At 39.4% G+C, this 27664-nt stretch overlaps 1 protein-coding gene across 6 annotated transcripts in view; it reads left to right on the top strand.

The window, feature by feature from the left end:
• KLHL32 (kelch like family member 32) overlaps positions 1–27664 on the top strand; it is a 185561-nt gene that overhangs the window by 39491 nt on the left and 118406 nt on the right. For 5 of the 6 annotated variants that reach the window (XR_006722443.2, XM_010948406.3, XM_010948410.3 and 2 more), the window contains exons 2-3: positions 913–1000; positions 9230–9410. Coding sequence is in view for 5 of the 6 variants with exons in the window: in XM_010948406.3 (XP_010946708.1) it covers positions 978–1000; positions 9230–9410 (204 nt within the window). In the remaining variant the exon portion in view is untranslated. The remainder of the gene's footprint in view (positions 1–912; positions 1001–9229; positions 9411–27664) is intronic. The other variant, XM_074368602.1, reaches the window with a different exon arrangement.

Genomic DNA, 27664 nt, shown 5'->3' with positions numbered 1-27664 from the left:
CTTTTACATAAATCAGCAGAAATAGGCACAGCTTAACATATTCCTTTCATAAATGTTTCACCCTGTTACCACTTTTCAAAAGAAAACTTAGACAATAGAGAGACTGTCCAAATTGGAATAAATTTTGCCACTTGGATGTATTAAAGAATGGGAGCTAGATCCTCTAATGAGGGTTGTAGAGCATAGTCCTAGACCACGACCCAGACTATTCAGATAATTTACTTTTCTGGTTAGAATTACATCAGTGATTGAAACCAAAGCCCGGGGTGGGATTGAATGAATACGTAGCCAAGGAGCGATTTCAAGCCTGACAGCGTCATCCTATGACATATTTCCAATTATGCTAAGTTCAAAGCTCCTATAAGAATCTGTTTTCCATTTCCTACTAATTTTCATCCTCTCTCTGTTATTTTTTATCTAGTTTTTAGAAATCTGCTCCTTTGAATAGAAAATCATCTTTCTGTAGGCACTTAGAAAGACATACTTGATTTTAACTTAATTTCACTAATATGCATCTTTGGAAAGAAAGTAAAATCGTTATAAAGGAGAAGTCAACTAGTATTCGTGGTTTAGCTTTTGCACCTTTATTTGATCAAATCTTAATTTTTCCCTTTGGTCATCTGATGCATTAATTTTTACTGTAACTCTTAATTTAGCTATTATCAGTTCTCAAACACATTTTACTTCTTAATCCCTGAAGTTCCGATAAGGTGAAAACACTTTAAAACTTAAAAACATTCTGAACCATTGCTTATTAAGAGAGCATGGAGGCAGAATGCTTGTTATATGTTGATTATAAAACTCTCCAAGGTGCCTCCTTGGGATTCTAAAGTATTACCATCCCGAAGGCCCGGAGTGTGCTTTTTTTGCATTTAGCTTACTGTGCTCTTCTTTCTTGTCTTTTTTATTCAGCTGGAATGCTTGCTGATTCCTCTGCAAACTTCTAAGGCTGAGATCCTGAGGAACCCAGCTGGAGAATGCCGTCTGAACGCTTCCTCAGGTCGGCCCTGTAGGATTCGTCTTTGCTTGGTGTTGTGAGCCCTGAAATAGTCACACTGCACATTCCAAACCAAGTACAGAGCAGGGGCTCAACGTGTATTTGAAGTAATTAAGCAAACCAGTCCGAGTTTGTGTGAGTTTAGTATGTTAGCCTAAGGACCAGCCGCTGAGATCTAATTACTGGCCAAACCTAGGTATGTTTTATGATTCTTTGAATGATACTTCTTTTTATGTTTTTTTGGTTTAATTTAGGATACTAATTTCCCTCAAACAAAAGATATACTGCTATAAAGGTATATGATTTAAAAAATAACCAGAAAACTCTGCATGTATATGACTATTGTCCCCTTTAAAGCAATCACTTTAGGGAGTATAATACATATCCTCAAAATACTCGTAAGATTTTCTTTTAGTACTTATTTAACAGATATCTATGGAGCCAAGAAAACTACTTGGTGCAGATGATCCAGCAGTGAATAAAACAGATACGGCTCCTGCCCTCATAAAATGTATATTCTAGGGGGGGAAACAGATATTAAACAAATCATACCAGTAACAATACAAATGTAATTGCGAAAAGTGCTTTGAAGGATGATAGAATGAGGCAGTAACTTCCTGATGAAGTGCTCTGTAATCTGAGATCTTAACAGAGCAATGACATGGGGCAATGCCCTGGGGCAGGAAGGAGCTTGGCACATTCCCCAAACTCAGGGGCAATCAATAAGAAAATGCAGGGCATTCCTTTGAATATTCTCTGTGGAGGCAAGTCTTCATCATCCTCTGAGGAAACAGTCAAAAGGATCTTCAAATCAAGGAATGAGAGAGGTGATAAGCCTGAGAAATACCTTCTTTTTAAATATGAAGAATTGGGTATGTCTGTGAAATAATGAGACCAGCTCTTTTCCATGATTCTGAAGCTATAGAGGTGACTAGTTCCAAAAATGTGTTCAGAAATGGAGGCATTGCTCCCACTAGTATAGCGCCTCTGTGCTCCCCAAGTGATGTTTTTGCCCTAGAAGGGGGATGATTTTGCCCTCAGGGTACATTGTGCAAAATCTGGCATCATTTTTGGTTGTCACCAGGATTCGGGGTGCTATTGGCATCTAGTGATAGAGGCCAGGGATCCTGCTAAACATCTTACAATAAACAGGACACCACCACACCCACACAATAGCAAAAAATGTCCTAATGTCTGTTTCGCTGAGGTTGAGAAAACCTGCTCAGGACCTAGCGTCCAGCTGGGTTAGCACATAGAGACCGTGCTATCTGTCTGCCACCACCTCAGCCAGGAGATCTAAGTCTAGCTACCAAGATCCACTTGCATTCTTCCCCAGATGATTTTTTACTTTAAATCTTCCATCTCTGCTTTTACTGATGAATTGCGATCCCACTCTGTCCTCCCCAGCACCATCGTCTCTGTGATGGATTTTCTTTCTCTGCCGCGACATAGACCCTCCCTTGCCCACCTCTCAACCCTCTGTGCCCCGTGGAACTGTTGCACCAGGACCACGTATGTGCCCTGCTGCATCATTGACCTCACTCTGAAAAGCTCCGAGCACCTCCTGTCTTCACTCAGACCTGTCTTCCTCTGAGACACCACTTCTTTTTGCCTTTTCAAGTGCTGACATGATTTCTTCACATCTCCTGTGTTTTAGGCAGGGGTAGATAAATTGTTGTCACCCTGGGAAATAGTTTTGCTTCTGGATCATTTCTACTCACCATGCGACAGGCCAGTAATTCGGGAGACGAGGTGCTGGGGCAACTATTAACAACTTTAATCAGAAAGCCAGTAGACCAAGAAGATGGTGGACTAGTTTCCCAAAGAACCATCTTGCCTGAGTTAGACTTCAGGCTTCTTTTATACTAAAAGGGGAGGGCGTAAAGTCAAACATTTCCTGGTTCCAATCACCCTCCAGAGGGGATGTGTTAATTTCTGCCTGCCTGCAGTCATTCACAGGTGGGCCTGGTCAGGATGGTTCCTGGGAGCTAAACAAAGGTATTTTAGCTTAATGCTCATTACCTGGGAGGCAGGGTTCCTAGAGATGGGCCATTATGTATAATTTAAGCTTATAGGCAACATTCCTTTAGTGATTAACAAGCAATAGCTACAAAGGCTAATGTAAAGGAAACAGATCCGATATGGAGTCAGATTTTGTTCTTCCCTATTACACAACAGCAAAACAACAAGGACAGGTTCTTCTGAGGGTGGTGCTCTTCAGCTCTCTCCAGCCCCTCCTCCTCTCCACGGCTGGCAGGGTGGTTTCCCCTCATTCACTGAGCACATGGCACCTGGCTGACAGTCTTCTTCCTCACCACAAACCCTTTACAACGTTCCAGTGCCTTCAGTGCTTGCATAGAAGATCTGTCTGACTTTGTGACCTTAGATCTTCAACCTGCTCAACTCCAAAAACCTTATCCCTCACTGAGCCACCTATTCCCATGGCCGCACCATGGGTCTTCCATCCCCAGCAGTTGCTCTATTTCTCCTACACCAGCCACTTTACTGCTACCAGGACCTCCTCCCCTTCTAGCCTGTCAGTTTGCCTACCCCCATAGTGGTTGTACTTTGATCTTGTCATAATGCCTCACCCACTGGCCCTGCCACGTTCTACCAATCCATCTACCCTTTCCTTCCTTCATTTCCCTTCTTATCCAGTTTAGATCCTATCATTCTTTAAAATCTTTAATAGTAATCCTTAAATCCTTAATCTCTTGCTCTCTGCATTTTTGATGCATTTACCTGACAAAATCCCAACCCAGATGAACCCACATATCCATGTTTCTGTGCCTACATTGTCCACTGGAGATTGGTTCCCATAAATCTAGATTCAACAAGCCCAAAAAATACCCAGAGTTTTAACACGTGTTTCTGTTCCACTTCCCTCCCTCCTGCTATGCAAAAGGCAGTGCTTTCCCACAACGGAGCCCAGCCCTGCTTCCATGTTTTGAATCCAATCTTTCTTATCTTCTCAGCAACCTTTGACAGTTGGTTATCTCTCTGCTGTGTTCTAGAGACACAGCTGTGCTTCCATTAGCCTCTCTCTGCAGATTGGTTTTACACCTCTATCCAAGACCTGTTTCTGAGCTCCAGATCCTGCAACCAGGCCCACGCTTGTCCTCAGGGTTCTGGCCATGAACATTCTGTAGACTCTGTGTAAGGGCCATGCTCCCTCCTACCACAGGATCAGAGCACCTACTGTTCCCTGTGTGGAAAACTCCTCCCTTTCTGCCATGGTAACTTGTTCTCACCCTGCAGCTGCAGCATGGCTTCTTCAGGGAGGCCAGATTATTTGATTAGAGTGTGACCACCTCACTAAACTGAAGGTTCCGTGGGGGCTGCTACAGAGTTTGGTTTGTTCACCATTTTATCTCCAGTACTTGGTACAATACCTGGCACACGATGAGTAAGTGTTTGTTGTGTGAATGTAGGAAGGAATGAAACAAGACTATCATATTTAAGATCCTTTCTGCTTAGTCTTCATTATTACTTGATCATTCGCTAAACGTATTGTATTCTCTTTGCTTATTATTTTGATCATTGCTATTGTTAGCATTAATTTGAAAGCATTTAAATATTATAAAGTGTTCTGTAAAGAATAAAATTAAGTTCCATGCTGGGTTTTTTTTTTTAACAGCCTGTCCACTTAAATAAATAGGGTTGTTTTAATATTAATAGATTTAATTTGTAGTAAAATATTTTGACTATGGAATTGAAGTGATTAAGGTACAGTTTATCAATAGACTGAACTGATACAATCATGTAGAATTCCAGTATTATCAGGTTTTTTGTCCAGCCCTTTTCTTTAGTGTGTAAAGTATTGTCCAGTCCTTTTCTTTGTTGTGTAGTCTATTTAGGAAGTGAGGATCTTTATGCTACTTGACTGTTTTTGATATTTAAGTATGTAATCCCTTATTGGCGACCTTACTTGAAAACCATTTGCATATATTTTGTATATCTAAATACTAAAGAAACATCAATATAGAAATTGACTTGAATTTTTAAATTTGAAATGCAGATGTTTAAAAATCTGACAGCTGTTTTGGCATTTACATCTTACAAACTGACTGAACTCAGTCAAAATGTATGCTACGAAAATGAGACCCTGAGAGATTTCTGTGATCAAAAATGTTAACTACGAACTTGAAGCAGCGATTTGCACTAGCACGGACCTTCACTGGAAGGTGCACCATGTTATGGACATCATGCTCTGCATTTGATTTTTTAGTTTTTACCATCAATTCCAGAATGAAACTTAAAGACTTGAAGTCATGAATAGTCCTGTCTCCTGAGACCTCATTTATTTATCTCCCTGTTACTGGATGCTGACATTTGGCCAATCAAATCATTGCTCCCTGGCATCACTAAAAAGCAATTTCTTGCTCAGGGAGCCTGGGGCTTCCCTTTTGTACCTGGCAGAGGCTGGGCCCTATGAGATTCAGGAACAGTCATGCATCAGCAGCCTGATGGGTTGAGATGGAAAGAAATGAGGAACATAGCCCCAGGAAACTTGTAGACTGTCCAATAGAACCATAATGTGAGGCGTGTATATAATTAAAGCTTTTCAAGTAGACATATTTTTTTTTAAATTAAAAAGAAATAGATAAAAAGAATTTTAACAATATATTTTAATCCAGTGTGCCCCAAATATTATCATTTCAGCATGTAATCAATATAAAAATATTAATGAGATGCTTTTGGATTTCTTTTTGCACACTAGGTCTTTGACATCCAGTGTGCATTTTCCACTTAACAGCACGCTGCAGTTTGGACTCCGCACATTTTAAGTCCTCAATAGCGACATGTAGCTACTGGCTATTGTGTTGGACACAGTGCAGTTCTAAGCGATTCCTTGGAGGAAGGGGGATTGGGTTGTCTTGAAGAAGCCAAGTTAGCCTCTGAACTCACTTGTGAATTTTGAGGTGGCATTATTGCTTCCATGAAAGACCTTTCCCAATTTTAGGGTGACACTCAAATCTGTATACCCTTGGGAAGTGCGGCTCCTGTTTTATGGGGTCTTATTTGTTTGTTTCTTTGTTTGTTTTTTTTCCAGTAATTTTGGAAGTTTTAGAAATATGCTTTTTCTTCCATCTTCTCTGCTTCCCAAATAATGGAGGGACATTAATGTACGTTGGGAGGTTTTGTTTGCTAATTTGTATATAAGTTTTTGATGCCAAGGAGCCGTTTGCAAGCATGTGTCTGCTCCCCACCCTAATTTAGACATAGTTCGTGGTCGTCTTTGAATCACCTCCCCCCCAGTTTACAACTGTGGGCGCTGTGACATGGGCCGGTGCCCTTCCAGCTGTGTGCCTTGGCTGCTTGTGCATTAGCATGCAGAGGATTGAGATCTTTTGCAGGTTCACATCTGAGAGTTGAGTGGGAAGTTACTTTCAGAATACAATAATGACTTGTTGACTAATAGGCTTTTACTTCTTGCCAAATGTTGGAGTATTTGTTTCTGCTTTTAAGGATTTGTAACATATTGGTTCCAAAATATTTGGAATCTTGTGCCAAGTGTTGCCTTAAATATTTAGCATGCTGTTTTCTTTAAGCTTGAATATTTCAAGCCCAACTGAATGCTTCTGTGAAATTGGGCATCACAATTGTTTCAGAGCTGAGCCCTTAATCCTTTGCCAAATTTCAGTTTACAGCTGCTCTTTCCCTGGCAAGATTTATTCAATATTAATAGATCTCTGAAATGCAAATACTGATTCAGTCTCAATAATAAGGACATGCATTGCGGCTCTATATTTGGAAAATGAGTAAGGAAACATTATAAGGCAATTATTTTAATGTATTCTTCTGTTCCATTACAAATGAAATTTCAAAATACATTTATTTAGCATTTAACGTGATACTAAAAGGGAGAAAAGTTATGAGAGTTTCAGATAAATGTTCTAAGATTATAATAATTAAAATCTATTTTCTATCCCCAAAGTGCAAAGATAAATGTGTTTGAAGCATGATTTCAAACATGTCTTATTACTATCTCATGTTATTATGTTAATGTGTATTATTTTTCAATGGTAACTTTGATTTTGAGATTAACTGTGCATAATATAAGTATAAAATTAATATGGACATTGTGGGGTTTTTTCCCCTCTAGCATAGATTTTTGAGATCTTCTTTAGAGATTATCATTTTTTGGTTTTGTTTTGTTTCTTTTATTTTTTTAAGCAAGAAGATGAATTACATTGTTATGTTCATGGTGATAGGGTCTCAAAATTTCTGATCTTGGACATTCAGTTTTTTTTAATCTGTGAAATAGAGATAATACCTGCCTCATAGGATTGTTATGAAGTTTACATGAAGTAATGATTTTAAATCACTAAGAATAATTCATGGAACATAATAAGAGCTTTGCGTTTATAAAATATATAAAAATGTTATTCTTTTAGGAAGTATTTTTCAAAGACTAGCCTAAAGCTTACTTAGCTGATACCATATTTCTATTACTATTCTATTCCTTCATTTCTTTAATTGAGCCATGCTAATTATTCTCCATTCTAGGCTTTGCACTGCAATTTGTATAAGTATTATTTATGCTTCTGAGTGTGGTTTTCAATTCCTGACTTTAAAAGTCTGCCTATAGCTAGAGCCACTAGATGAATATTCGATGACAGTCACCATTTCAAAACTCACTGCTGCATTTCAGCTGAAAATAATCCTCCCATCTTCCCACGAGAACTTCCTATGTCATCACCTCCTGTCAAGTTTTTTTTTTTCCCCAATAGTTCTGACATTTCTGAGGCTCCCCACTCAAAAATGTCCGATAAATCCTACTGGCTGCACTCTGGCATTTCACAGGAAGCATTTGGTTTACCTTAAGGTGGTGATTCGTGCGGAACTGTCATTTACCAGCCAGCTGGCACCACAGGCTGGGCAGAGCCCTGTCAGTAAAGCAGCCGTGCAGGCTAGGATGGTGGCGGCTCCCTGGTTCCCCTGAGGGGCTCTTTCTCACTCGGAGGGTGGGCCTGGGTACAGCAGCTGTCAGGACGGGAGAGAGAAAGCGCACTCATCCCTTTGGTATCTTTACTCAGTTTTAAGAAGAGTCCACAGGCCAGAAATGATGATTGGGTTGGATGATCCTCATTTTCATTCTGGGAGTAACTTACAACTGTGCAGCTCACTCGTCTTAGTCCAGCGCTGGTCCTGAGATTCTGGATGCAGTGAAGGTTTTCATGTATCTAAGCTGAAATTGTTCAAACTGTCAATAAGTTCAGTTTGTATTTGGAATTTATAGTGTGACTTCTGCATTGTTTTAGGAAGATTTGGGGTTTCACCCAGGAATTTTGAAAGGACGTGGAATGAATATTTTAGGTTGGGGTATGGAGTGAAAGGGTAAGTTTCACAATTTCACAAAATAGAACAGAAAATAGATTGCATAGTCATTCGTAAGTCTAGTACAATGATATCGCACTGGTATTGCAGGCTGATCATATAGATATATTTTACTTTCAGCCTTAAGTTTTTTCATTTACAATGGCATTTCTTTTGATGTTCTCTTAGTGGTGCATAATTTCCAAAATTTGATAATGAGCTGTTATGGTTTAATTAATGGCTTTTTAAATGAAATGGTCATTAGCAGTCCTTTCTTCCCTACCCAATATTTGCTCAGTTTTGTTTTATTTATTAATAGAGTATTGTGTCTTTTGGGAGACTTGGTAACTAGCTTCCTGTATCTCTGGTGAGCCACACAGGTCCAGTGGGTTCTGTGTTGGATCAGTGCATGGCAGTGATCATGATCTGAACTTGTGCTGACCCCACATAGGTGGTACAAAGCTAGAAAAGGAATCAGGGAGCTAGGGAGGGGGTCCCAGAATGGAAGGAGTCATGCACACATGTACACACATCCAGACACACATCCAGAGAAAGCTTTACACTCAGAGATATATACTTACCAAGGGGACAGGGGCCCAGAAGCAGGTGCTCACAGGCCTGCAGACATGGGCCAATACACAGACAGAGATGGACACACACACACAAACACAAATTCTGAAGGAGAGGGAGTAGTAGGAAAGAGAAAGATCACGTAGGGGTGAGGAAAAGAAAGAATTAGAGAAAAGGAAAGCAAGAGGATGGTGGAGAGAAGGGAATGAGGGACTAGAAAGATCACACTACTGTAGGTGCTGGAGTCCACATTCCCTGAGTTGCTGTTGAAGGAGTGAGGGCGTGTCGGGTGGCCAGGGCTGGTGAGAGCTAGAATGTTGACTTGATCCCTCTCTTTCGCAGTATTCAAGAAATGCTGACGGGCCAGAGGCTCTGCCACTCGGAATCTCACAATGATAGCGTCCTGGCGGCACTGAATCAGCAGAGAAGTGATGGCATCCTCTGCGATGTCACCCTGATTGCTGAGGAACAGAAATTCCACGCTCACAAGGCAGTCCTAGCAGCCTGCAGCGACTATTTCCGGGTAAGTCGAGGTAGTTTATTTGTTTCTCTTAAGATAGTCAATAAACAGAGGATGACAGAGTTTCCTGAACTGTCGCACAGCCATCAGCCAATTAGATAATAGCCCCCAGAGTTGTGAATACTGGGGAGCTTTCCAGGCCACGCTGAGACTGGGGCCCCATTGGGATCCTTCCTGGGCTGGACACTGGATGTCCCTTCAGTGGAGAGCAGACCACTCCTGTGCACTGGAGCCGAGAGGTCTTTGACACTTTACCACCTTAAGTGTGGCATGTAGTACTCCATAAAAGGGTGCAGGCTGGGGGCAGGGTGTTTCTGGATTCCAGATCAAAAGGACAATCCATAAAACAATTTATTTTTTGAAAAGTCCCTAAATATATGTGGTGTTTCTGATTTTTTAGTTTTCTATGCATGTTCTTGTCTTAGTGCTTTCCAACTCTCTGCCCTAGGGACAGAGATGGAATTGCCTAAAGGATCTTAATAGTCAACACTTGGGCGTTCGTATAGCTGAAGACTGTAGTCTTGTTTAGTAGAACTCTGGAGTTTGGTTTCCAGTGGCCAACACTATGTAATGATGTTTGTTGTTGTTGTTGAAAGTGAAAGTGTATAGTATGGTCATATCTAAATTTGATGTAATTTATTTAGTATTTCCTATGATTCAGGTGGTGGACAAAGGACTTTATATGCATATCTCATTTAATCCTCACAACAATCCATTTTATAAACATATACACGTACTATAAAAATCCCCATTTTATGTGCAAGGAAACTGAATCTCAGAAGTTAAGTGATTTGAGGTAACTCAGAGGTTAAATAATAAGTCACCTAATTCCAAAGTGGCAGATTTTCCATTGAAATCCATGTCTGACACTTAACCAGCATCTTGTTCTACCTCTTATATGGGTATAAGAATGAAAATCTTAACAATAATTAACCAGAAATTTTTGATATATAAATTTCTAAATATGTATTATTTAATTCTTATTTAATTTGCTTTTCAATGTTATTTCAGTTAATTGGTGATTCAGAACATAATAGCATACAATCTCTGTATAAATGACAGTATAAATTTAATTGTAAATTTAAAAAATTTTCCTTCCCGATGTTTTCAAAATGATACAGAAACTAACTCCAGCCTGGGGTGATTTGTTGGTTTTATTTAGAAATTTTCAACAGTAATCTTGTGTTTTGATGTTTAAGAGACAATATTAACTGTACTCAATTGCCATCTAGCAGTTAAAGAGAATGTTCCAAGATGCCAAATCATAAAAGAAAGATTTTTTAAAAAGTGTTTTAAATGTGATGAAACCTGGTAATATAGAGAATAAGGAAGTAATTACTTAAAATATCTCTCTAAAATTAAAAGTAGGGATTGAATTCTAAACTGCAGAAATGAAGCAGAATATCTGTAAAATTATCTTCTAGTTTCATTAATACAATGTACGTTTTATACACTCTCACATTGTCAGGCATTAGTTTTCCAGGAAGCTTATATTACTTGAAGGGCTCTTGAAACAACGTAGTTTGGCTTGTTATATGTAACCCGTGCACATTATGTAATTGAGTTTTGTCTTCTTGTAGACCATAATACAGCCCTCTTGGTACCTAGCTTCTCTCCTCTTAGGTCTCTGTGGGTTGGCTTTTGGATTGAATCTGAGGTTTGGTTTTGCGCATGTGTGTATATGAGAGAGAGAGAGAATGTGCAGGCAAGTGCACCTGTGTGAGCACCAGAGAGCACTTCCCTTGTTGCTGGCATTTAACAGTGTTGGCTGCTCCTCCAAGTTTTTCATCTTTTACCACAGTCCCCCTCGTACTGTAGTATGTCATGCACAGAGTGCCTCCTTTATAACACCAATGTTATAAAGTCTGTGAAGAAAGCTTTATTATTCCCATTCTGCAGGTAAGGAAACTAAAGTGCAGTATGTTTAAATAACTTGCTCAAGGACTGCCAGATATTAAGTAGGAGAGCTGATTTTCACACACTGGAGCATTTGTCTCCTTGAGGACCAAGTTGTGCTTTTCGTACTTAACTATGTACCCTGCTGGATTCAGACACAGTTCCTTCAGTCTCATGACCTGCTTGTGAGGTGAAATTTCAGTGATATCTGTATTGACTGTTCAGATAGAGAAACCAAGACAAACTTGGAACCACTGGCACTTAACTCTTTTCTAGGCACGGTTCTAAGTATTGTAGTTACACAATATTTAACCAGACATAGACTGAACCCTCTGGAACTTGTAATGTAGTTATTATACTGGAAGTCATTTTTGCCTTATACCCTGTATCTTTGTTGACTTTTGTTGCATAACAAACCGCCCCAAAGCTTAGAAGCTGGGTAGTTCCTCTGGTCTGCCCACTTCCCTGATCTATGCTGGATTCACTCACACATCGGCAGTTAACTTTAGAGTTGGCTGGAGGCTGGATGGTCTGAGCTTGCCCTGTTCACCTATATGGTGAATGGCTGGCTTGTGGCTGGGGTTGTAGGGGACACTGGGCATGTATTTTTCACAGACAACCTGTTTGGACCTTTTCACGTGACATCTAAATTCTCAAAACAGCAAGAGGGCTAGATTCAATGCACAGATACCTTTCAAACTTCTGTTTGTGTCCTCTTTAGTAAGGTCCCATTAGTCAAGCAAGTCACATGGCTGAGCCGAGTCGGTGTAAGAAGGTATACCAAAGGACACGGATGCAGGCAGGGGAAGAACTTGTAGCCATTGTTGCAACGTACCACTGTCAAGAACTGTGAAAGATCTGTGATTTCCCCAAGTTTGAAACTAGCATGTTAGTCTATCATAGGTTCAGAGATGCTGCTAGAAGACATGAAACTCGTAAGTCACACAAAGTAGGTTTCCTTGTAGGAGAGGATCATTGAGCATATGGAACTCAAATCTTTTATAATGGGTAGGAAGCATGTCTGTCATTTGCTCTGGAGGCAAACATTACTGTACAGGACAGTAAGCATGCCTACCCTTGGCTCTGCAAGTCACATGGCATCTCCCAGGATTGTAAGCAAAACTGCTATTTGCCTTGAAGGGAGATACTGGTCTGTCATCCAAGGTTGTTTGCTATAGAAACATCCTTGAAAAGAGAGCTCAGAGCCTGGGACAGTCGGTGCCTCACTCACAATACATGCAGAAATGTAAGAGACCCATGGGAATAGTCTCTCCAAACCACATGCTAGTTTAACTAGAATAATGTTTGTCTTCCTTGTGTCTTATGCTCTGTCACAGTCAAACACCTGGAAACAGTATCCTGTTTCAGCAATTTCTATATCTCTCATAATGCTTATAATGTTGCCTCAGACTTAATGAGTGCTTAATTAATATTTATTAAGTGAATGAAAAAATGTTTTTTAATTCTCAGAGAATTTCATGTATATTTCAGTGTTTAACATCCTGCATATAAAAATATGCAAATTTTTCATGGATTTTTTTCTTTCTAGTGATCTGTTTAAATTAATTTAGGTACTTTGACCTAAACAGATTTTTATACTCTGTATTCAGATACCTGGCATATTATTTCAAAGCTAAAGTAATTGTTATGCTTCAGGAAACGTGGGACAGTGAGAGTGAGGAGAAGGCCTCAGTTTTGATATAAACTGTTCCTTTACGTTGATCTGAGAGTTGGTGTCAGGTTTCTTACTTAAAATATGAATAATGAACAGCTGAGCACAAAGTACTATGGCTCCCTATGATTATCAACATTTTAAATGAGAGGGTGAAAACACATTCTTTAGCCAAGTAATGATTTTTTTAAAAAAAATTAAATTTAGGCTTAATATCAGCACAGCATGGCAATAGTCAAATGCTATAACTGTGTCAGACGAGGGACTTTTGTAAGAGTGAACAGTAGTAGTGAAAGAAGAAAGGGAAGAGCTTAGGAGTCAGATCTGAGTTTGAATACAGCAGTAGGGACTGTTTCTCTCCGTTTCCCATACTTCCTGACAAGTAGTGGATGCTTATCTAATTAATTTTTGTTGGGTTATTCACCATCTTCACTGTTTATTCTTTGAGCATAGGCAAGCCATCTTGCTTCTGTGGACCTGTGTTTTTATCTGTCAATTGGTGATCATCAATCACAACTCTCAGAATAGGTTGAAACAGATTTAAGTGAGATAAGGTATAGACTGCACTAAGCACTGTGTCTGATACACAGCAGACCTTCTGTAAAAATTAAGCATGACGATCTCCAGGTCTATTCATGTTGCTGCAAATCTCATTATTTTATTCTTTTTCATGGCTGAAGCTGACATCTCCTTTCTTTTTGCTTAGAACATTCCAGTAGCCATTTAACTTTCTCCTCCTCTAGTTGTCCCTTGGCACACAATTGTGCTTATGACTGTGTGATTAACTTTTACTCCCCTGCTCAGGTCCTTTGGGCTCCTCACTGCATGTCTGGAATGTGCCTTCATGCTGTGTCATTATCATTCATCTTCGTCTGTGTTCTCCCATCTGTTCACTTAATGTTATGGTCATAACTGTTCTCCACACACTCTATTCCACCTGAGGGCCTTTCTACTTCTCAGCCTCACTAACGACCATTCCTGCTGCTCACCTCTTAGTCTACCTTGTCCAGCTTCCAAGGTTCATCACAACCAACAAGTGTGAAGTCCACCCTCTGCTGCCTCTCTGAATTCATATGCAAGGTCCCTGTTTTCTAAGGCCTTTAAACTGTAGCTTGTATCCCTCAAGGAATAAAAGATCAACAGAATGAAAGAGTAACCTACAGAATGGGGGAAGATATTTGCAAACTATCTTTCTGATGATGAGTTACTAGCCAAAATCTGTAAGGACTTCATACAACTCAATAGCAAAAAACCCAAATACTATGATGTAAAAATAGGCGAAGGATATTAGTATCCACTTTCCAAAGAAGAGATACAAATGACCAGCAGGCACATGGGCATGAACAGGCACATGTTCAACATCACTAATCAGGGAAAACGACCTCACACCTGTTAGGATGGCTATTACTAAGGCGAGAGGTAAAAACTGTTGGTGAGGATGCAGAGAAAAGGGAACCCTAGTACACTGTTGGTGGGAACGTGAATTGGTGCAGCCACTATGGGAACCATTGTAAAGGTTTCTCAAAAAGTTAAAAATAGAACTACCATATGATCCAGCAGTCTCACATCTGGGTATGTATCGAAAGGAAATGAAATCAGGATCTCAAAGAGATATCTGCACTCTCCTATTCATTGCAGAATTATTCGTAATGGCTGAGATATGGAAACAACCTGTATGTCCATGGGTGAATGGAGAAAGAATATGTGGTGTGTGTGCTAGAATATTATTTACCCATGAGGAAGAAGGAATTCTGCCATTTGCAACAACATGGATGAACCATGAGAACGTTACACTACGTGAAATAAGTCAGACAGAGAATGACAAATATTGTATGATCTTACTTGGAGAAACAGAAGTGAATGGTGGTTGTCAGGGGCTGGGCACAAACTTCCAGGTGTAAGATGAGTAAGTTTCTGGGGAATCTAATGTGCAGCAGCAGGGTGACTATAGTTAACAATGTTGTATTGTAGACTTTCAGAAAGTTCCTGAAAGAGTAGATCTTAGAAGCTCTTAGTGCACACATGTAAGAAAGGATAACTATGTGAGGTGATGAATGTAGTAACTAACCTTATTGTGGCTATTGTGGCAATCTTTTCACAATACATACGTGTATCAAATTATCACATTGTATACCATGCACTTATATAATGTTATATGTCAATTATATCTCAATACAACTGGAAATTTTTTTTTAAGAAAATGAATTGAAGATTATGTATCATGTATTACCATCTCTTTCACCAGTAACCTCTCTGAGCGTGACTGTGACTAGCTGAGGACTAGTGAAGTCCATCAAAGTACTGTTGAACAAAACTGAATGAGGAAGTATTGACCCAGAGGTAGCAGGAGAAATTAGGGGCCCTGTGATCTGGAGTGTATGTGAGAGATGGGGATATTAGTGTCAGCCTCCTACCCACTTCCCTGCAGCAGCCCTGGGCTGTGGGCCACCCCGTGTCTTCTGGAGGCTGTTGTTTGACATTTGCTGTCTCCAGCTTCAGTCTCCATGAATGCCTACACTTTCTGGCCAAGGAAGCAGATGCCTTGACTGTCTAACATCACTTCACATATGTGATGGTAAAGTGATTCAAATATGACATTTTGCAAAGTTAAATATTTAAGCATCATTTTCCATTAGAGCCTGAGTGTGCTCTGCCTATGTAATGTTTAGTTTTGAGAGAAGAGGATAAAGCCCACAATAATTTTTAAAAAATCCATGTTCCATGTATTTTTATAATCATACTCTCCAGTCACTATTTGATTAAAATGGCATTAAAGGCTATCAAATGAGTACATAATGTATAATTACAAATAAATGTTTTTTTTGATTCAATAAGCATTTGTTACCTACCTACTATTTTCTAGACACAAAATGAATTCATGGTCTGGTAGGAGATACAGACAAGTGAACAAATAACTACAGTGTAGTGTAATTATGTTAAGGGTTTGGGGGGTGTTGGGGGTGGGGCTTGAACCTTGTTTTTATCCCTCTTCCTCTCTCTGGCACTCTCAGTCAATAACAACAGTAATAATAACAACTATTAATTGAGTATTTATTGTGCTACAGACACTTAATTCTAAGTTTTTTATGTGTATCAATTTATTTTATTTTGTAAAGAAACGTAAGATGAATGGTATTGCCATCACCATCACCTTCACCATCACCATCATCATCATCTCCGTTTTAAAAATAGAGAAAAGGAGATTTAAATTTAAATAACTCACGTTAGGGGCATGGAGAACAGGTAAGTGAGAACTGGTGGAGGCCTGACCTGAGTAGGGAGCAGATGCGGGAGAGGAGGGGTGTGTGGGGAGTGCTGTGGAGGAGGTGGATGGGCTGGGCGTAGTGGGTGGAATCCACAGGACACTGTAGTGGGCGATGAGGGAGAGGAAGCACTTAAGAATGAGTGAGGTCCTGGCTGGAGGATCAGGGATGTTGGGAGCAGGGGACGCTCACACTCACTGCAGACCTGAGGTGTGGAGGTGGTTGGGAAAGGAGCAGCTGCAAGGCATTTTGAAGGAAGCTGTACCATTGAGGGAGGAAGCGGGGAAGGCTGGGTGTGAGGGGCAGAGCCAGCGCTGTCTTTTCTTTTCTGATCGTTGCATCCCCAGTGCCCGCTACAGCTTCTGGCACCCCTCACACCCTCAGTCTTGCTTCTCCCCTGTCGGGGGTCTGACTGGAACAGTTGCCTACTGTCCTGTGGGTGGGGCCTGACCAGTCTCCTTCTCAGAATGTTCTCCTTCAGAGCACACATTATATGTGCTATTTGTTTAACACATTAGTTTGTCTTATTTCTTAAGCAAGTTTCCTGTAAAGACTTGAAGGTGATGGCACTGCTGACGTTAAGACGTGTAAATGCGACCATTGTTGGGTTCATGCTACCTCCCATTTGGTGGATTTATAGACTCCTCGTTGACATTTCTGATGTTCAGAAATCATACATAAGACATGCTGTGTTCATCACATTGAGGATAAACAGCAACATACCACCGACTGTTATTTTACTTCCAGCCGCCAAGCCTGCAGCCTCCTGCCTTTACTCCCTGCCTGTTCCTGAGCCTCCACTGATTCTATGAGCTCCCAACATGCTTCCAATAAACTATCTTTCTGCTTAAACAAATAAAATTAAGACTAAAAATACATTGTACATTGTATACTGCCGAATGCTACCTGTATAAATATCATAGGAGTTTTAATAGTCCTTCTTTGTCTCTTGTTCACTCACACCTGCCACAGCTTCGTCCCGGGCACCTTCTGGGCGGTCGTTGGGCTCAGTGCTGTAATGAGGAGTCACTCATCTAATCTGCAGGACTGTTGTCACAGTCTGGTTAGTACAGCCCTGAAAAATTAAACTTTAGCTGAAAGTGACTTAAAACTAACTTCCTTAAAAAAAAAAAAAAAGAATAAAAATTGTAGTAAAATAACCGTCACATCCTTCAATACCTATAGTAATCGTTTTTAGTTTACCTTCTTGCTGGTTACTGTAAGTATATAAATTACTACTGTCCTAAAGAACAAAGCATTACTCTGCAGTTACTTAATTGGTGCATGAATATCACTAAAATTAAATCCCACAAAGTTCAATATTTTCCATAATCAGTTTCACACTGGCCTGGCCTGTGATTAATTACTTTGCTTGAGGCCAGACCCAAGCACTACTGAGTTCAGTGGTTGTTGGGGTTTATGCTGAAATGCAGCCTGGCTAATTCTTGCACATTTGCACACTACTGTGTGTTTCCTTTTCCTAACATCTGCATTTCATGTATCAATGACCGAGGCACCAGAGTATCATTCTTGTAGTACATTTGATTTATACATTATATGGTAAACTGATTATTGTATTCTATCAAATGAATACTTGCTTTAACATTCAATGTTATCACATCTGTTTACAGAAATAATTTAAAAGTGGAAATAATTTAAAATAATTTTAAAATTATCCCTACTATATTCTTTTTCTGATGGTAAACTTATTTCACTCTATGCAACAGTGAAATAATTTGTCTCTAATTTTTTTTTATTTTTAATATTTTAAAACATTTCCATTTAAATTTTCTTAGATTGTACTTAGTAGTTAGTATTTAATTTTATTTAATATTTTTAATATGGTAGCTATTACTACTTCACAAATCAATGTGCTTCTTTAACATGGTAAGAACAGATTAACTCTGTGGTTGATAATAATGCCAAATGATCCACATAATTCACTATTTTCTCAGTTCCATAGATATTTACTGAGCATCTACTATGTACAAAAGAAGTTTGTCTCGATGTTGCAAGGGGTACACAAAATATCACCACTGCAGCTTCTGTGCAAGAAGTAAAGGTTGAGACAGAGCTTGGGAACATAAGAGACTGCACATCAGGAGGGAAAAGAGAAAGCAGAAAAAATGTCTGTGGTTAGACCCTAAAGGATGCCTTTTATTTAGGTGGCAGAAAGAGCATGAGAAGATGGCCAAGGGGACAGAAAAAGTCAAAGATATACAATCAGCATGTACATTTTAATCAAAGCTCCAAAAGAATATTGACATATTCTGCAGAAGATCAAGGAAGATGCAGAAAAATTCACTGTTCTTAAAGAAATTGGACTCAGCAGTGTGAGAAAGGAAGCCAGCATCTAAGGGGTGGTGTATAAAAATATTGATCAGTGCTACTTGAGGTCCATGGACCAGGGGCAGTCTGTGAAATGATTGTTAACTGTCTAGGCTTATGAGCTTCTGAATATAAATCAGCTATATTATGAAACACTGCAGTAGTTCAACTGGCATTTTTTCACAGGAAGTCTTTCTCAAGAGAGCAAGTAGTGAGCTTATTTGCGTTTTCTTACCTTGTGTCGGATGGATAAGGAGCAGTTTGAAGTCAGCCTGTTTTGAAAAGCATTACAAATAATAATAATGTAGATACAAATTATTAGCAATGTAGATAAGTATACCATAATATACAAATAATAGCAATGTAGATAAGTATACCATTTCATTTTTACTTTTATTTTTTATCCAGTTTTGTTGAGATATAATTGTCATATAATATTGTATAAACTTAAGGTATATAACGTGATGATTTGATCCACGTGTATGTTGTGAAATGATTGCCATCGTAAGGTTAGTCAACACATTCATCATCTCACGTAGTTACCTTTTGTGTGTGTGGTAACTATTAAGATCTACTCTCTTAGCAACTTCTGTCTATAATACTGTGTTGTTAACTATAGTCACCATGCTGTAATTAGATCCCCAGAACTTATTTATCTTTTAAATGGAAGTTTATACTCTTTGGCCAACATCTCCTCATTGCCCCCATTCCCTAGCCTCTGGCAACCAGTGTTCTACTGTTTCTATGATTTTAAGATTCCACTTACAAGGGAGATCATACAGTATTTGTCTTTCTCTGTCTGATGTATTTCACTTAGCATAATGTTAGTAAGTTTTATCCATGTCACAAATGGCAGGACTGACTTCTTTCTCACAGGTGAATAATATTCCCTTGTGTATGTATACCACATCATCTTCGTCCATTTATCTGTAAAAAAGGCATTTAGTTTGTTTCCATACCTTGACTATTGTAAATAAAGCTGCACTGAACATGGGAGTGTAGACATCTCTTCAAGATCCTGATTTCATTTCCTTTGAATATACCCAAAAGTGGGATTGCTGGCTCATATTCTATTTTTAATTTTGGGGGGAATGTTCATACTGTTTTCCATAGTGGCTACACCCATTTATATTCACACCAACAGTGCTCAAGGGTTACCTCCATACAGTGAAATATTATTCAGTAATAAAAAGAAATGAACTATCAAGTCATGAAAAGACAAGGATGAACCCTAAATGCATATTACTAAGTGAAAGAAGCCAGTCTGAAAGATACACAATTATGTGATTCCAACTATATAGCATTCTGGGAAAGGAAAAACTTTGAAAACAGTAAAAAGATCAGTCATGCCAGTGGCCAAGGGGAGGGAGGGATAAACAGATGAAGCAGTTTGGGGGGCAGTGGAACTAATCTGTATGATACATTATATGGTAGGTGTGCACCATTATGTGTTTGTCAAATTCATAGACTGTACAGCACTAAGAGTGAACCTTAGTGTCAACTGTGGACTTTGGCTGATAATAATCTGTCAACGTTGGTTCATCAGTTTTCCCACACTAGTGGAGTATGTTGATGGGAAGGGGACATGTGGAACTCTCTGTACTTTCTACTCAGTTTTTCTGTAAACCTGAAACTGATCTAAAAAATAAAATCTATTAGTTTTTTTAATGAAAGAAAAAAAAATACTGCAGGTACCTCACTGCTTTCTCGTAATTGTTTTAAGAGAAGATGACCTTCGAATTTTTTTTTTTAGCGTCAAGTGAGCAATTAGGTTGTAACCGTGGAACATACTGCTTTGGGGAAGAGACAGCTTTAATACAGTAAGTCCTGATTCTGAGAATAGCAGGAGTGGATATGTTAAGGTAGTGGGCAGCACCCTGGTGATGATCTGGCTTGTTCTTCCATTAAAGGGCATCACCATTCATCTGGACAGTGTGCTGAGCACCTGTATGTGCAGAACACTGTACTGACTCTGTTGCAGGAGGACGGTGCAGGTACCAGCCTGAGTTCGAGTGGAAAGGCAGAAGACTGATGTCTCAGCTCAAAGACAGTCAGGCAGAAGGAAAGAATTCTTTCTAACTCAGCCTTTTATTCTATTCAGGCCTTCGACTGATTGGGTGAGGCCCCCGTCATGGGGGAGGGTCATCTGCTTTAGTGAGTCTACCAATTCAAATGTTAATCTCACCTGAGGCATCCTCATAGCACTCCCATTTATAGTGCTTAACCAAGTATCTGAGAACCCTGTGACCCTTAAAATTAACCATCATAGACACCGTCTGTGTCCTCAAAGAACTTATAATTCATAGAAAAGGTAAAGCGTATACACATAATTATAATTCAAGGCAGAATAATGTAGGAGCATGTAATCTGAATCTCTCCCTTTTAGGGAGTCAGGTTTCTATGTGGGCTTCCTTTGCTGTTGTGTCTCATACATCACTCTTCTCCTATAATTTCCTGCCTCCTAACTTTCTAGTCCCTTCTCCAATACCTTAGTATTCTATACATGTTTCACTTACTTATTTGCTCTTTCATTCATTAGTTCATTTCTTTAATCATTCATTCATTCAACAGTTATGTATTGACTACCCACTAAATGCCAGGCGCTGTTCTAGATTGTGAAGATGCAGTAATATATAAAACAGACAAAATCCTCCCTTATGACACTTCCACTCTGGTTGGACAAGAATGACTCTAAACAGATAAGTAAGTATTGAGTTTGTCTAACGGGGGTAAAGGCCGTGGAGGACCACAGGAGGGTGGGGTCGGCAGTGCTGGTCATAGTGGCGGTGGGAATTGCCTCCTTCTAATAAGATGGTCTGGGAAGGCCCTCTCATAAGTGAAGGAGCAGGCCACGTATTGCTTGGCAAGGAGCATCCCAGACAGAGGGAACAGCAAAGACCAAGCCTGGGGTGTGAGGTACTAGCAGTGTTTGTGCGCAGCAGGGAGGGCAGGGGCTGGAGAGGAGTCAGCAGGTAGGAACACGTGAGGCCATGTCACAGGTGACCACCTTGCAGGCTGTTGCTGTTAGGGTTTTGATTTTTACTTCAGTGAAATGGTAAGTGCTTAGACAATTTTGACAGAAATAACATCACATGCCCTGCATTCTCATAAGATTGTTCTTCTGTCAGGAGATGAGAGTGGAAGCAGGGAGCCTAATGGGAGGCTATTAGAGTAAGACAGGAACAAGATGATGGTTTACACTGGGGCCATGGGGATGGAGGTGGTGAGGACTGTTGGATGCATTTTGAAGGAAGAGCCCCTGGAATTTGACCGTGAACTGGTCTTGGAGTGTGAGAGGAAGGGAGGTGTGAAGGCTGACTCCAGGGTATTTGCCTAAGGCACTGGACAAATGTAGTTACCATTCAATGAGATTAGGAAGATTGTAGAAATACTAGTTTTGCAGTTGTTTGGTCATGGTGACTACAGAGTATAGGTTTTCCCTCACATTATCTAGTAGTTGTGCACGTGTGATCTCCCCCACCAGGCGGAACTTTCTGGAGGGGACAGGTTTTGGTCTCTGTCATAGGATCCCGTTCACTTTGTTACCCTCTGCCTAGCGCAGTGCCTCACACGTGGTACATGCTCACTGAGCATTTGAGGAATGAACATACAGACTTTGCTGCAGATAAAGTTTAACTGCATTCTGGACCCTAGTAGCCTAGAGTTGTGTTTCTCCAGCAGTGGTGGTTTTTGTATGGATTTGTCGACAGTGGCCATATTGACTTGGAATAGGGTGTTGTCTTGATGATGAAATTATACAAAGTCTCTGTGGGACTGAAACATCCAGCAAACGGTATTTTTATGTCCACAACATTGTGCCAGACCAGGAGCTGGTCTGAAAGCACTGGCTGGAAGCCTCTTCTGGCCTGATAGGGACCACGCATGTAGACTTCAACAGCAAAATGAGTGCCAAACCAGTGGAGTGGTGGCAATAATAATAGTCATAATCACAGTATTTATCAAACCACTCTCATTTGATTCTTAAAACAGCGGTAGATGTTTTTATCTCTGGTTAACACCCCGGCTCCTGACAGTAACTAACTACATAGCTTCATATATTTGGGTGTCAGCTGCCTAGGGGAAAAAACTGAATTTTTTTTCAGTCTCCTATAGGATCTAGCAAAGTGCCTTGAGCACAGTGAATGTTTTTGCTGAATGAATGAGTAAATAAATAAGTGATTTTGAAGGATGGAGAAAACATTGGTCTGCAGTTGGGAAGCTTCTTGGAATAGGAGGACCTTTCCCACACAGTGAAGTCCCAGGAGTGCTTTCCAGGCTGGGGGAGCATTAAGGTCGCCCTGGAGGTGGAGGGCAAGCAGAAGAGATCACAACAGCTCGTTCTGTCTTGTGGCAACTATCTCTTTATTGTGCCAGTGAGTTACTCATTCAGTCTCATTTGACTGTGACATCAACCAAAGAAATAGCTATTCCCACTTACCTATAAGAAAATTAAGACTGAAAGAGGTTGGGGAAGTGTCCTAAGGTCCTTGGTTATTAAATTGTGGAGCAGCAACGCAGAGGCAAGGCTGCAGCTTATCATGTTGTGTCCACTGTGGCACATGCTGCCCTGTCCCTGTCCCTCCACTGCAAACGGGACGGTCCTGCCACAAGCTCCATCTCTGTCTGTTCCCCTGCGAGCACCCCAGGGCTCCGGGAGCCTGAACGCTGAGGCTGGTGTGCTCTCAATTCCTTCACATGCTTCTGGGGTAGCCCTGGTTGCCTCTGATAGTTTCACTTTTGAAAGTTTCACATAAAAATTTTAATTTAAAGAAATGTGTCATATAGCTTAAGAGTGAGAAAGAGAATATGTTTTGTATTCCAATAAAGAACTCACATTTTAATAAGAGTATTAATTATAGAGCCAGTACAGTTTTAGACTGAGACCAGTCTGGTTTATAATCGCTTTTTTCAAATGTTTTCTGCCTGTGTATATCTTTGGGTGAATGGCTTTATCTCTAAGTTTCATTGTTTTTTCCTCCAAGTTTAAAAGTAGGTGAATTGTCACTTAATTCGGGGGGGCTAATGTGGAAATTGAATGAAATAATAAATGTCAGATACAAACCAAGAGTTCGAAACACACTGGATGCTAAATTGTTAGTTTGCTAGTGTTACAGGTGGTTTTTATTTTCCATGCAGAAGAGAGCAGAGTTTTGGTTTTTAAACCAAAGTTCTGTTAGGAAGAATCATTGTTTTAAAGCTACTCAGCAAAGACAGTTTTTGCCAATTTTGTCTGCTTTTTACATTTCAGTTTTCTTTTATTTTGAAATTGTTTTCCCCAAGGCATTACTTTTGAGACATGAATTAATCTTTTGAAATGTACCAAACTCTCCAGACACCCCAAATTTTCTTAGCTGTTGCTTCTTTAGGATTTACTGGTCATGCAGTTGCTTCTGCTGTAATTTACAATCCAAGATAATTGTAAACATAATTTTAAATATTTGAAAAGTTATTTATGGGATTAAAAAGAGCGCAGGTGAGGAGTTCCTTTGCTTTATGTTTTATGAAAGGGAAATCTGTGTGTATCTTTTGTTGTTGCTGTTGTGTGTTTACTGTTTTGAATAGGCTCTGTTTTGCACTTTGAATTCCCTGTTTGGTGGAAGTACAATGAGATCTCGCTGGACGGTAGAAAAGAAGGCCGCCTATATGTCATGCTCACACCTACCCAAAGTATCATATGATTTCACATTTAAGAACAGTTTTAAAAGTGTGTAAGGCATTTCTTGACATTAATCCTAGTGTCATAAAAAATGTCTTCAGAGATTAGTGCTTTGGGCTAATTTGCATTCCTCATGAAAGAGTGTTGATACTGGCTCTGGGGACTGAGGGTCATTGTCAGTCAGGGAGCCTCACACACAGGCTACTGTGTCTCCAGCCTGCAGCCTGTGAGGATTTCTATTCAGCTCGTACAGAAAAAGGCAAAATAAACAAACTGAGATGGCCCAAACAAGCTACTGGCTTTTTTCTCCCTTGACTTTGGAGCAAGAAAAGAATTGGGGACTGGTTTAAAAAAAAAGTGATCGTGTAGGACAATGTAGGACACCTGGGTCATGCTCCTGGCTCTTTGAAAATTATCACTAAATGAATGGGAGAAGCAATGGTCACAGCTGTGGAACAGGTGGAGAGAGGGAACTGTGGTGGGTTCTAGGACAGCTGGTGGAGCAGGGCTAATGGTACTGGAAGAGAGTCAAGATTTGTACATATGTCTGTCCCTCCCTCATCCCCCGACCCTCACTGAATACTCAGTCCTTGGCTTTGCACTTAATTAGCACAGCGGATATTTTTTGAAACATTTCCAAATGTCATTCGATCGTCACAAAATATTTTATAAATTAAGACTCCTATAAAGTGCTTTTTTGTTCCCCTGAATTATTTCTGTTGGTATGTCATTATTTTCATGTTATCTTAGATATAGAAAAATTTATCCATTATCTTTTCTCAATTTTGTGTGTGCATGAGTGAAAAAAGTACTACAGAAGTGTTTTCTTAAAGAAAAAATATCTAATATTCAGCTGTATGTTATATTGGGTTCTAATGTTGAAAAAAACCCAAATGACTTCAAACCTTGCCACCAAGAGAAGGAAACAGAAATTTTTTAAATCTAGTAAAAGTAACCTAGAAGAATAAAAGGTATATTCCTTTATATCTCTTATTCATCTTCTTTTTCTTTTTCTTTTTCTAAGCAGTCACTAGTCTTAGTCCTAGTCACTAGTCTTTTGGACAGCAGTTTAGAAGTGTGGCATAGCAAGGTTACTATTCTTTACTGGAGATTTTCCAGCAAGGCAAAGAAAATATTTGTGAATGTGTGGAAGTATTTTCTGGGCCTTGACTCTTATATCTGGTAGACTCTACAGTCTGCTTATAACGAGATTCTGCTTTTAGTTGGTAAACAAGAGATTCCCAGTGGAACATTATTGTAGCCGGGGGTGGGGGTGGGAGGAGGGTCAGTGTTGGAACATGATGTTCTCATCATATATGCCATGATTTCATTGCTCTGTCATTCATCTCTTGTCTAGCCAAGTCCGAATTAAATTCCATTAGGTCAGCATTTGAGGTCTTATAATACAATTTCTGGTTTTTAGAATGGTAGGCATGTTCTTCTTTGAATGCCACAAGAGATGATTGCTGAAAATGACATTAACCATATCTTAATATTGTAGCCAAAGTCAGTTTCAAGGAGCTTTGTGATAAATCACCTAAAAGATCCCAGTGAATTATGTCCTAATGGTTGGAACAACACAAGCTTTCTAATAGACATGGCAATTATAAATTACTCATCATAAAATATATGTGTGATGGGAGCTAATCTCAAAGCTATAATAAAAAGAAACAGGTGCTTTTTTATATAATGAGTGAAAAATGTCACTTTAAAAGGGCAAAGAAGACTTAAATTATAAAAATTTTGAATTCCTTTCCCATAAACTTCGAAAACTCTATAAATTCTTCTAAAACCCCAACTCATTGCACAAGGGCAAAGAAAACCTATAGCAAAATAAAATGTAAAGACTAATAGATGTAATTGTCAAGAAGTAAGTAAGTGTGTTTGGGACTTAGGGGATTAAGAAGCAGAGCCAAGCTGCTTGTATCTAAAAGATTCTACTTGAGCACAGAGACAGATGGCAAAGCTAACTCCACCTGGGAGGTTTCTAGATTCCCAGGGTTCTTACCCAAGGTTTAGGCCAACAGAAGGAATGCCCTCATCATTGGGAGAGTGTCTGGTCTGCTTACCTGTAGGTGAAGGTTCACTAGTAGCGTTCCACTAGTGATTAATGTGATTAATGCGAAGATTAAGTAGACAAGAGCATGGAGAATAGAGAAGTGAATTGTGCCATGCTCAGGGGCCAGGGCTTTCTATTCTTGAAGTAGTGATAGACAAGCCAGATAATTTAGGAAAGTGTAGAAACCAGAATGTGGCAGAGACAGTCAGCTAACCCCTCCTCTTTTGTTTTGAGTTGTTGCTCGGAAGTGTCTACTCAGTCAGGGACTCCGTTTTCTAATGCTTCTTGCTTCTAGGTGGGGCTGTGGGACTAGTTCTCGTTAAAGGAGTATGAAGGGAAAGTATGGGTTACTTGCAGGAAGGTGGTTATAATCAGATGCATCTTCTCTGCAGTTGTTTTCTCTGTCTGCAAGCCAAAGTGAAAGAACTCGGAGGAGAGCAGAGCCCTAAGATGAAAGGATCTTGTGCCCTAAACAACCATGTGGTTGGTGGCCTAACTAGGAACAATTACACTGAGCTGTGTCCTGAGCGAATGAGGCCATAGAAATTTGAGTTTTACCTGTTATAAAATTACCTAAGATTATAATGTCATATTACCTTAATTAATGCAGAATTATCAGGAGACTCAACAAATGGATGAAACTATGACATGTGGAAAATGGTTATTGATGCAATCAGAAAGAGGTTTTTACAGTAAGCATAATTAATATTGAATGAAGAAACCTTTTTTATTGCTATATATATCCAAAGGGAAAAAAGAAAAAAATAAAAAGCATGAAAAATTATAACAACATAAGATGGCAGAAGTTAGACCAAATATTTTATTAATATTTAGTAATAACAATATATGTGAACTGTCCAAAGTCATTCATTGAAAGGCACAAACTCGGATTGATTAAAAATATAAATCTAAGTATATTTTGTTTATAAGAAACATACCTCAGGAAAATACACTAGTCAGACACTAACAAAGTATGTGTAATAATATTAACATGGCACATACTAGAATTTAAGGTTAACAGAAGTAGAAAGATCATAAAATGGTATTCTGTGCTGACCAAAGTAACAATCCATCAGGAAGATAACAGTTACAAACCTATATCTACTTAGTAAAGCTTCAAAATATATTAGGAAAATAATAGGATCGTAAGGATAAATCAACAGATCCTCATAGTGAGAGGTTTTAAACACTCTTCTCTCTGAACTGACAGATCATTTAGATTATAAAAAAATAATAAAGATGCACATTGAGAATCTGGATAGAACACATTCGAAATAACTGTAAAAACTGTAGTTAAGTAGGTCATTCTGACCACACAGTAAGTTGGTCATAAGGAAATTATTAAAAAGAGAAATCAATAACAAAGTAAATTACCCACATACA

The sequence above is a fragment of the Camelus bactrianus genome, chromosome 8 (genome assembly GCF_048773025.1).
Source record: "Camelus bactrianus isolate YW-2024 breed Bactrian camel chromosome 8, ASM4877302v1, whole genome shotgun sequence".
Lineage (NCBI taxonomy): Eukaryota > Metazoa > Chordata > Mammalia > Artiodactyla > Camelidae > Camelus > Camelus bactrianus.
The sequence above is the reverse complement of the archived record's forward strand: the minus strand, read 5'-3'. Positions and strand labels throughout refer to the sequence as shown.